At 38.7% G+C, this 10815-nt stretch overlaps 1 protein-coding gene across 1 annotated transcript in view; it reads right to left on the bottom strand.

The window, feature by feature from the left end:
* Positions 1 to 8021, bottom strand: part of NT5DC1 (5'-nucleotidase domain containing 1) — an 87578-nt gene extending 79557 nt beyond the window's left edge. The window contains exons 1-5 of the mRNA XM_015821572.2: positions 7801 to 8021; positions 5446 to 5537; positions 4183 to 4254; positions 3230 to 3336; positions 612 to 691 (exon numbers count right to left, since the gene is read on the bottom strand). Of these exons, the coding sequence (XP_015677058.1) occupies positions 612 to 691; positions 3230 to 3336; positions 4183 to 4254; positions 5446 to 5537; positions 7801 to 7893 (444 nt within the window). The 5' untranslated portion in view covers positions 7894 to 8021. The remainder of the gene's footprint in view (positions 1 to 611; positions 692 to 3229; positions 3337 to 4182; positions 4255 to 5445; positions 5538 to 7800) is intronic.
* Between the last annotated feature and the right edge of the window lie 2794 nt (positions 8022 to 10815).

Below are 10815 nucleotides of genomic sequence, written 5' to 3'. Positions count from 1 at the left end.
TTGGAAGAGGAGGAGGGAAGGAGGGGGGATGTGTAGAGTAGAGTGGTTGAGAGGGAGAGGAAGAGGGAAGGAGGTAGAAAGAAGGAGGAGGGAAGTAGGTTGGAGAGAGGGAATGTGGTCCTGTGAGGCTGTTGAGCATTTTAGAATAGGAGGTTTTTTAGTACAAGAATGGAGGCTCGATTGACCTACAGGACCACATCTGAAAGAGGAGGAGGGAAGGAGGGGGGATGTGTAGAGTAGAGTGGTTGAGAAGGTGGAGAGGAGGGAAGGAGGTAGAAGGAAGGAGGGAAGTAGGTTGAAGAGAGGGAATGTGTTCCTGCGAGGCTACTGAGCATCTTAGAATGGGAGGTTTTTTTTAGTTTGTTGTTTTTATTAATTGTATTATTGACTTATGCCATAATTGTATGTTTGTTTATTTCGGGGGGGGGGGAAATCAATAAAGTTTGTTTTTTAAAAAAAAAAAAAGAATTTGAACCCTGAAAGAATGTTCAAGCTTCATGTAACATGTGAGAAGGAAGAGTATTAGGAGGAACAGAAGCAGGAGGAATATTAATTCAAATGTATCTCCCTTCAGCTCCAAATCTGATGCTCCAAACCTAATTAGTACTTACTTTGTCTAAACCATCCACAATCCGTCCACAAAGAAGTGACCCGGGCAGATCAAAGTAATTGTCATAGGCATAGTATTTAGCTGCAAAGACAAGAAATGGAATGCCATATTAGACACCAAGTGGACAAATCAACATTTTATTACAAAAATTATTACTTATTTACTATAATAATAATGATATCTGCAAAATTTCCCCTTGTATCAGAAATAGAATATCCTATTTGTTATTGCTCAAGAGACATCAAGATGTTGCAGAATCATACAATTATGAGTTGCCTTCCAAATATCACTGTAGGAAATCAAAACTTACGTATGAATTTTGGGATACATTACCAATTTCCAGGAGGTTAAGTGAGAGAAAAGTCTGGAAACATTGTTTTTTTGTGATGGCACTGGACCTCTGGAATGCACTCCTATTAAAGATTTGTCAGGCTCCAACAATGTCTGCTTCCAAAACAGCTGGAGCTTTTCTGAAGGGTAGCCCCATCTTATTATTTTTTTTTAGGAAAAAAAGACCTCACAACTTTATCCCTCTCAGACTCTCCCACTCATCACACCATCTCAGATTATATCCAGAGCAAGATTCAGCCTGACTTCTTCATCCGCTTTGGGAATATGTTTTCAGAGTCTTACTTATATATTGTATATATCTAATATTTATATATTAGATATATACATATATAATATGTATATATCTAATTTTAGCCTTATATGTAACCTTTGGACATAAGCTTTTTATGGTGAACTTTCAATAAATCTTCAGAAAAAGAAAAAGAAAACCTTCCAGTTTTAATATTGTAACGCATTAATTATAGGAAAACCTGTATTGTATTTATAGGGTCCTTGGTGCTCTCTGAGCTTGGTAGTTTTCTTGAAGACCTTTCATTACCAAACTAGGCAACCTCATCAGTACTAGTAAAGAGTGGGGTTTGCTCTTATTTTTTATACTACTGGTTTGCCCTATCAATGTTGGTAGTTCCTTGATTAGGCTATTGTTTACTGTTAATTTGTTTGACAGCTCCTTGATTGGGGCTTTGTTTGCTTCTTGATTGCTGGTCTAATGTCTAATTCCAACTAGAGAAAACACACAAAACCATCAGACATCTTCAAAGGAATAAAATTCACTAGGGAAAAGGAAAGCAACCACACATTAATCTTCCTGGATATCCTCATTAGCAGAGGCAATGACAGCAAATTAGAAACACTAGTCTATTGTAAAACCACCCACACCAACCAGGTGCTCCACTACCTAAGTAACAACCCAACCTCCCACAATATAAGCTGTGTTAAGAACCCTATTTATATGAGCACAAACATACTTATGTCAAGGTAATAATTTAATAATTTAATAGCTAAACAGCTTATGTAATGATGTAAGGTGGATGATGCAATGATAGGAATGACTCAACAGGAGTCTGTGTCTCTTTAAGTGCCTGAGTATAAAAGGGAAGGCTTTTGCTGGAGTGTTTCTCTCTCCTCTGTTTCCTCCTGTAATTGCTGTATGTTGGAGTTTGCTGTATTACCACGTGTATGCATTTTGTTCCTGGTGTATATTGTAGATAGTATATGATAAACCACCATTTAATATAGACCACTGTTTACTGTGTTTACTCCTGGGTTATCTCAGCGCAATAAGACTATGCATGCTCTGACACTTCAGCAACTCTGAACATCAGAAAAAGGAAACAGGTCATCTATACAACACCTTCCAGCAAAATGGATACCCATGCAACTTCAACAAAAAGTGCCTGAGCAATATATCAACACAAGTTGTAAAAAAAAAAAAATGCGGCCATCCATACATCAAAAATCTCAGAAACCACCAACACCACTATTACAACTACATTGCCTGACCGTACAATATAAACAAACTAAAGCTCTCCAAAACATCCTAAGTAAACCAAAAGACCCCCATCCCCAGAAGAAAAAACAGGTGTCATCTACAACATACAGTGTAAGGACTGCAAAAGCCACTATATAGGGTAAATGGGTAGAAAACTGGCAGAGCACACCCATCAACACTAACTAGCATCACAGGACATTATGAAAACTCCTTAATTTCACAACACATGGATAGACTTAACTATAGTTTTAACTGGGACACTGTGAGCAACTTAGACTAAGCCAAGCCAAGCCCCCACACACTAGAAAATTTCTGAAAGCCTGGAACACAGACAAATCAGCCATCAATAGGCACATAGACGTAAACAACATCTACACACCATTCTAAAAAGAGACAATCAAAAAAACAAAAAGGAAACAAGAAGACCAAAACACTCCTCACCTGCAGTCAACATTCAGATGAGCCAAGAGTAATATCAAGATTAACATTAGACCAACGATCAAGAAGCAAAATAATACTCTAATCAAGGAATTACCAAACAAGCTAACAGTAATAGTCTAATTAAGAACCACCAAAACCGTTCCTCCTAACACTGACAGGGCAAGCCACTAGAATATAAAATGAGAGCAAACCTTACTCTCCACTAGTACTATGATGTTACCTAGTTTGGTAATGCAATGTCTGCAAGAAAACAACCAAGCTAGTAGAGCACCAGGGATCCCACAAATATAGCACTATAACATCAACCTATTATATAGGCTATGTCCATGTAATACCTGAACGAGAAATCATTCCGCTCATTGTCTTAAAGTGTTTCCACTCCCTCCTTCCATATTTGTCCAAGATCTCTCCAGAAGTCATACGTTTTGTACCATGACTTGCCCTGTTTGAGGGAAGAATCAGATATGTTATTATACTTTATGTTCTTTGATTTCTCCCTTCCAACATTATAATAGAATTCTATAACTGCTAAAAAAAGGATCATTTACAGATTAAAATTAACCACCTACAAAATAAGTAGAATTAATTTGTCCTATTTACACATACCAATTTATATTCTCTCCCTCACACAAAAGTTATAGAAACACATGCACCCTCCCTCTTTCCAGTAGTACTAGCGGAGAAGAGGAAAATAGAATGTGGATAAGTAAGAGATAGTTGAACTGGGTAAGGAAGGGAAAAGAAGCATGGGCTGGAGACAAGATGACAGGAAGATGGAATTGAATAGGCAAGGAAAGAAAAGTAAGAGGATTTGTTTAAGAATTTTAAAGTTTTAACGATATTAGGCAAAACAGCCTTGCCAAGCAATGGCTGCTCTTCCACAACATCAATGATCTTCAGTAGTGATGTTTGCCATCATTCACAACTCTTTGCTTTCAATGATACCTGTTATTATTTTGATAATTGTTTTGTCACTTAGTGACAGCACTCCTGGTCCCAATTGCTGTTGTAACCCAAGGACTGCCTCTATTAGAAGTAAATCATTATTATGATCAGTTAAGTGGGAGACAGGGCTTAAGGCAGACTCCCCAAACTGGTGGTCTCAATATTGCTCAGAATTACAAAAATAATATTAGAATCATGACAGGATTGATATGAGATAGAAATTCAAGCCCTGTGGCCTCAATACACAGGAGAGGGATGATATGATTGTACTTTGAAAACAGAACATTGTGAGAAAGTTAATAAATTATATAACACAAACTTTTAACAAGAATTTAAATGTTACCTCAAAATAGTTCCATCATCTGAAAGTTTAAGAAAGTTCCCTTCTTCCAAGTCCAGAACCAAGCCCTTGCAGCTATATGAGTTCAGGTTCACCAATGGAAGAAGAAAAAGAGGTACATTATGAGCAAGCTTCAAAATACATGGAGACCCTGTAAACTATGCTACAGACTGTCGTCTTAAATGCTACAGGGGCAGTAGAAATAATCAGGAGATAATCAGAGATAATCAGCACTTACTGTAGTATTAGATCAGACATGTCAAACTCAGGACGTCATGTGACATCGCGCAATGTATAGGTTTTGCCACTGCCGGCAATGGGGTGGGCGTGGCTTCCGCATGATGCATCCGGCCCATGGGCCGGCAGTTTAACACCCCTGTATTAGATTAATACCTAGGAGCTTAGCATAACTTGCACAATATGGGAAAAGGATATTAATCCATAGTCTAGGTTCCTAATCAATACAATCAAGAAACTAAATATTTTGGAAAATACATGGACAGGCCAAAGGAAATCTATGGCCTTTGACATGTTGACAAAATCCCTTTGCAAGCCCTCAAATTAGACCTCTCAACTGATGTATCCTTCGTGTCAGAAAGAGAAAGAAAACAAGAAAAGGATGCAATAGAGGCAAATATGTGTAGCTTGGGTGCAGGATGAGAGTGAAGGTTCGTTCTCTGAGCGTGTGGGTTGGTTTCCAAATGCCTAACAAATCATTCAGAAACCAACCCACAAGCTCAGGAAACGGACCTTCAACCTCAAGAAAAGGATGGTTGCCTGGAACACCCTCCCATTTACTCTATTCATATAACAGGCAATGAAAAGGAAGGGTGTTCTCATTCAGCCTCATTCAAAGGCTGCAGAGAAAGGCTTACTTATTTATTATAAGGCAGGCAGAGAATGAAGAAGAAGAAAATGCCAGCTACTCAAAGGATGGGATGAGAATCCATGCTCATTAGACATCCATTACACATGATGATTTTTTAGTATAGCACAATAAAGAAACACTCTTATACCCAGGAAGTCAGGATAAATATTGTCTGGAGAAAATAGGGAAGTGGGATATAGTCCACCAATATCGCCACCCTACAGCTGCAATCCTATATGTTCTTACTTGGAATAAATTATATTGAACTTAATGGGGTATACTTGCTTCTGAGAGACTGCTCAGTTAATAACTTTTAAATACAGGCAGATTCTTCTTCTAGAAGCAACTAATGAGACAAACAGAGGATACTGAAGGTAATTTAAAAAAAAATCACTGACCAGAAATCCCAGTGTTCAGGCATCACATTCAGAAGTTCTTTACTATATCCTTTTCTTTTCACCATGTACTGAGCGAAGCTGTCATATATAAGCTACAAATTAAGAAAAACATTTAATGCTATGTAAAAGTATATTGAGACACTATTGCTTCACATTCAGGATCTTATGAACGACAACCAATGTTCTGTATGTAAAAATTAGCAATGTAGATGAGCTTTTAATTATCTGATTCTTTAGCAAAAGTTAGACTTTAAGAATGGCAACATGTTCAAATACATCAAGGTCCCTCAGGGTGTTCTGATCCTAATAGCAGCTGAAATCAGTTCACAGTTTAAAATGGAGCATTATATATACATAGCAAACTGCTTAAAATACATGAACCAGAGCTTATTAAATAACCATGAATGTAATTTCTATGCATTTATGTTAGTTTTAATAGGCAAACTCAGGAATGTGTACTATATGTAAAACCTAACCCAACCTTGGACTTACTCTTGTGTAAGAATACATAAAATTCAAAGGCTGACTTAAGAATTATGCCATCATCTAAAATAATAATAATAACAAAAACAACAACGTGACAGTGCCTGGAGACAGCAGAATAGACGAGAAAGAACTGGAGAAGATAACAAAATACAAAGACCTACAAATAGAAATAGAAAGACTGTGGCAAAGGCAAGCAAGGGTAGTACCAATAGTAATAGGTGCCTTGGGTGCAATCCCAAAACAACTTGAACACCATTGGCATTGACAAATTCGCCATTAGTCAATTGCAAAAGGTGGCCTTAGTAGGAACTGCTTCCATCCTGTGACGATATCTGTAATACCATCAAATATCCACATTGCCTATCCCAGGTCCTTGGTAAGGACTCGATAGGTAGACAAAAATGCCAAATCCAGTCTGAACATCTGGCTGACTGTGCGATGATCAATAATAATAATAATAATAATAATAATAATAATAATAATAATAATAATAATAATAAAATAAAAAATAAAAAAATAAAATAAAAGAACCGTAGGAGTTCTAATCTAAGAGGTCTCTGAAAAGGGAACTCTTAGCATTATATCTTCCAGAGTTTCTCTCTTAGGAAATCATGAAAACTGAACAGCTAGAAAAAAATATTATTAGTATATTAGTTAAAGAGCAGATTTTATTCTAGCTATTTATTAGATTTTAGTGTGGTGAGTTTCTTGATATAGGCATGCTTGAGCTGCATATGGGTGATGGGCCTCTAACTTTCATTAGGATAGAAGATCTCCTGAAACCTTGCCACTCCTGCAATCTGCAGAAAAAGCTACCCATCCTTAGCCTTATCTTAGAAGTGGGGTTGAAGCAGAGACAGTTGTGCATTGCATGAAGAAATATGTAATTCAGCTTGCCTGGACATTTATGCACTGATTTAAGAAAAAGAGGGAGGAAGAAACTGGCAAAGAGACACACTTTGTGTTTTACTAAATATTTCCCCCCAAATTTTATATATAAAATATTGCCACACTTGGTTTTTATCTAATTGCATTTAATATCCTGCAATATTTTTTTTAAAAAAAATAAAAATCAATTACCCTAAACTAATAAAAAATTAAGAAAAAGTAAAAAAAAAAAGAATATACAATTTGAAATCCAGGTACAGTAGTAACAACTCAAGAGTTTGGAAACATTGGTAGATTGGTAGAAAGCACACAATTCTGTCTGGGGAGTAAATGCCATAAACTATAATGCAACTTCCGAGGGAACATAAAATTTTGAAAGACTAATATCAAAAGCCTACAAGTGTATCTATGCGCAACATCAATAAAATCCCACCGGGCTTGGCAGGAGTTACTATTTGGTGAAATAGAAGCTTGTAATATGAATAGCACAATCTTATGCATTCCGAAGTTAAGCGCGTTGCTTTTTCATACGGTACAGCTTAATTCCGGGCATATGCGTTTTGGCCAGAATACAGCCAGGGGTGGACGTGTTCCATCCACCAATTATTGGTCTTTAGGCCAGGAAAAAACTCTCGCGCCCCTTTCCGCTTCCTGAAATAACACAAGTCGATCCCCGTCTTCAACTGCGGGCTTTACTGCAGCCGCATAAAAAGACGTCAGAGCGCCACTTGCAGCGGGCAGCTATATTCGCAGTGCAAACCCTGGGTTGGGCCACGCTGACTAGAATCTAGACTAGATCCTCCTCCTCCTAACCCGGAGTAGCCATTCAGCCAGGCCGAGGTTCGTTCTGCGAAGCTCGCCAGCCGTGCGATCGTCGTATCCCGGGGGATCAATGGCATTGAGCAGGCCTGCTGGACCCTGGCGGCCATTCGAACTGGCGGAGCTAATCCGGGCGGCTCGCCATCCAACTGCTCCACTCACCCGGGCGCTCTCCACCAGGTTGTAGCGACACAGCGTGTGGTCCAGATCGAAGGCGATCACTTCGCAATCGGTCAGCGAAAAGAACTGGGCCATGGCGGCGGCGGCGGCGGCGGTGACAACTAAGCAAGCGCGCAGTTTCCTTCCCGTGTTCCGCGAGGAAACTGCAGCTCGGCTCTGCGTGTAAACTGGTGATGCAACGGCAGCGGCCGTTTCCTGCAGAGGCTGATCCTCTCGCCCTGCTTCGCCTCACCTTTCCTCCAGGGTTTGTTCTAGAGAACCAACTAAGGCATTAAAAGCCCAGAGTTGATCTGACCGTATTACTTCCAACTAGCACGAACTCCGGGTCTTCTGAAAGAGAAAGTAGAGGAAGGCTCGCGCGTAACGCTGGTGAGGGTTTCATTTGGAAGCAGAACCGGATTTAAACGTTCATTGCTGGAGCACATGGTGTATATGTGGGAGATATAATCCTCTTCCATACAGGAAAATGAAACAATTTTCTTTGAAGACAAGATTGACTTTTGACAGCAGTTTGAGCCTGTCATTTGTGCTCTGTGATTTGCATATTAACTGGACAGGTATCATCTAGAATCTGTAGAATTTCAGAGTTTTTATTTATGACAGACCTTTTAAATAAGCTATACCTCATAATTTTCCACTTCAGAATGTTTAAAATTGGAACAAGACCCCTGAAACTTAACTTGTTCCTATCTGCCAGATTTATCCAAATAGGCCACTGGTGTCTTGTTCACATTAGCAACCAAAATTCAGAAATGCACTACCATCCAACAGTAATAAAATGAAGATACATGCTTAGAATATTTTTTTTCTAATAATCAGTTTTTCTTTTGCTAGTTGAACTGTGTGTTGCAAGTAGAAGATTTAAAATTTAATTATTTAGTTCAGGGGTCCCCAACCCCCCGGTTCATGGTCCAGTACTGGGCCGCAGCATGCCAGCAACCACACAAACAAGCAAAGCCCCATCTGCGGGATGGAGGCAGGACACAAAACCACGCACCCTCCGGTCCACGGAAAAACCTCTCTCCACGGAACCGGTCCCTGGTGCCCAAAAGATTGGGGACCTCTGATTTAGTTACTCATAATTTATAAGTCACTCATATGAGTAAATGCCTTACTATATATAAAGTGCATTCATAATTCTGCAATTCATAGTAAACTATTAAACTCCATTAATTAAACTACTACCTCCAGTAAGATCTTATCTCTAAATGCCCTCTGGAAAAGGATTGTCTTTGCCATGTTTTTGAAGGACAGAAAGATGGGACCACACAGGCTTCAAGAAAATTATGTTTCAGAGAGGGGGGCTGCTACTAAGAATGTTGTTCTCTGGATCCCAGTCATAAAGTCTAATATTTCAGGCACCCAGAGCACTTTCTATGTAATGTATGCAAATTTTATCTGCAGAAGATAACCTGAAGGTAACATTAGCATCAAGGATCTTGAATGCGTCCAGAATCTATTGATAAGCAGTGAAGCTGCAATAGAACAGATACTAGTTTAAACCTAATGTTGGCAGGCAGATGGGCAGCTGCCTTTTGTGCCAGCTGCAGTTTCCAAGTTGTCTTCAAAAACAACTGCATGTACAGTAAAATTGACAGATCATGCAAGCAAGTTGTACTTCTTATATTTAAAGATTGAAATGCTAAAGTTGGAAATAGGAAACAGAAAAATGTAGTTGGATTGTATGGTCTAGGTCCAGAAAATAGAAATGAAATAAAGCAATTTATTAGTTCCCGGTCAGTCCAATTATTACTTCCAAAAGATTTCCAATCTAAGACCAAGTTCCATCCTGCTAAAGGAACATCAATGGGCAGATAGTGACTGATTCAAAGCAGTTGAAAGAAAAATGGCAAGAGTATAAAAGTCTGTCCAGTAGAGATGTCTTATCTTAACTCCCTAGAAAATCTAAGAAACTTTAAAAGATATTCCCTATTTACAAGAAACTTTGGTGTTAAGAAGATGTTATATCAGCATTCTGATCATTATGAATTAAATGGCTACAGGAATTGATGAAATATCCATACAAATACGGCAAGCAATGGAAGAAGAATCAGTAAAGCTAACCAAACTGCCAGTAAATCTGGAGAACAATAGTGGCTAATTGGCTGGAAGAGCTTAGTCTACATACAAATTCAGTAAGAGAGAAAATGATTTAGCAGATTGTTCAAACTATATCACACGTGTTCCTTAATTTCACATAGCAACATAATGTTTAGGATTATCCAACAGATTAGGGCCCTACATGGAAAAAGAAATGGCAGAATTTCAAGGTGATTTTAGAAGTTCAGGATGATTTTAGGACTCTGTTCTGGGCCCAGTGTTCTTCAACACCTTCATCAATGATTTGGATGAGGGGATAGAAGAGGAACTCATCAAATTTACAGACAACACCAAGCTGGCAGGAATAGCCAACACTCCAGAAGATAGACTTAAGATACAGAAGGATCTTGACAGAATTGAACATTGGGCGCTATGTTAACAAAATTAAATTCAATGGTGAAAAAAGTAAGTTTCTACATTTAGGCAAGAAAAACCAAATGCACAGGTACAGTATAAGTGGTACCTTGCTCAATAGTAGTAACTGTGAGAGGGATCTCAGAGTCCTAGTGGACAATCACTTAAATATGAGCCAGCAGTGTACTGCAGCTGCCAAAAATGCCAACACAGTGCTGGGCTGCATTAACAGAGGGATAAAATCAAGATCACATGAAGTGTTAATACCACTATATAACGCCTTGGTAAGGCCACACTTGAAATACTGCATCCAGTTTTGGTCACCACGATGTAAAAAAGATGTTGGGACTAGAGTGCAGAGAAGAGCAACAAAAATGATTAGGGGACTGGAAATTTAAACATATAAAGAACGGTTGCTGGAATTGGGTATATCTAGTTTAATGAAGAGAAGGATTAGGGGTGACATGATAGCAATGTTTTAATACTCAGAGGTTGCCACAAAGAAGAGGGAGTCAAGCTATTCTCCAAAGAACCTGAAGGCAG

The sequence above is a fragment of the Protobothrops mucrosquamatus genome, unplaced genomic scaffold (assembly GCF_001527695.2).
Source record: "Protobothrops mucrosquamatus isolate PMUCROS unplaced genomic scaffold, P.Mucros_1.0 scaffold1353, whole genome shotgun sequence".
NCBI classification, from domain to species: domain Eukaryota; kingdom Metazoa; phylum Chordata; class Lepidosauria; order Squamata; family Viperidae; genus Protobothrops; species Protobothrops mucrosquamatus.
Note: the sequence above shows the minus strand (reverse complement) of the source record. Positions and strands in the feature narration are given on the sequence as shown.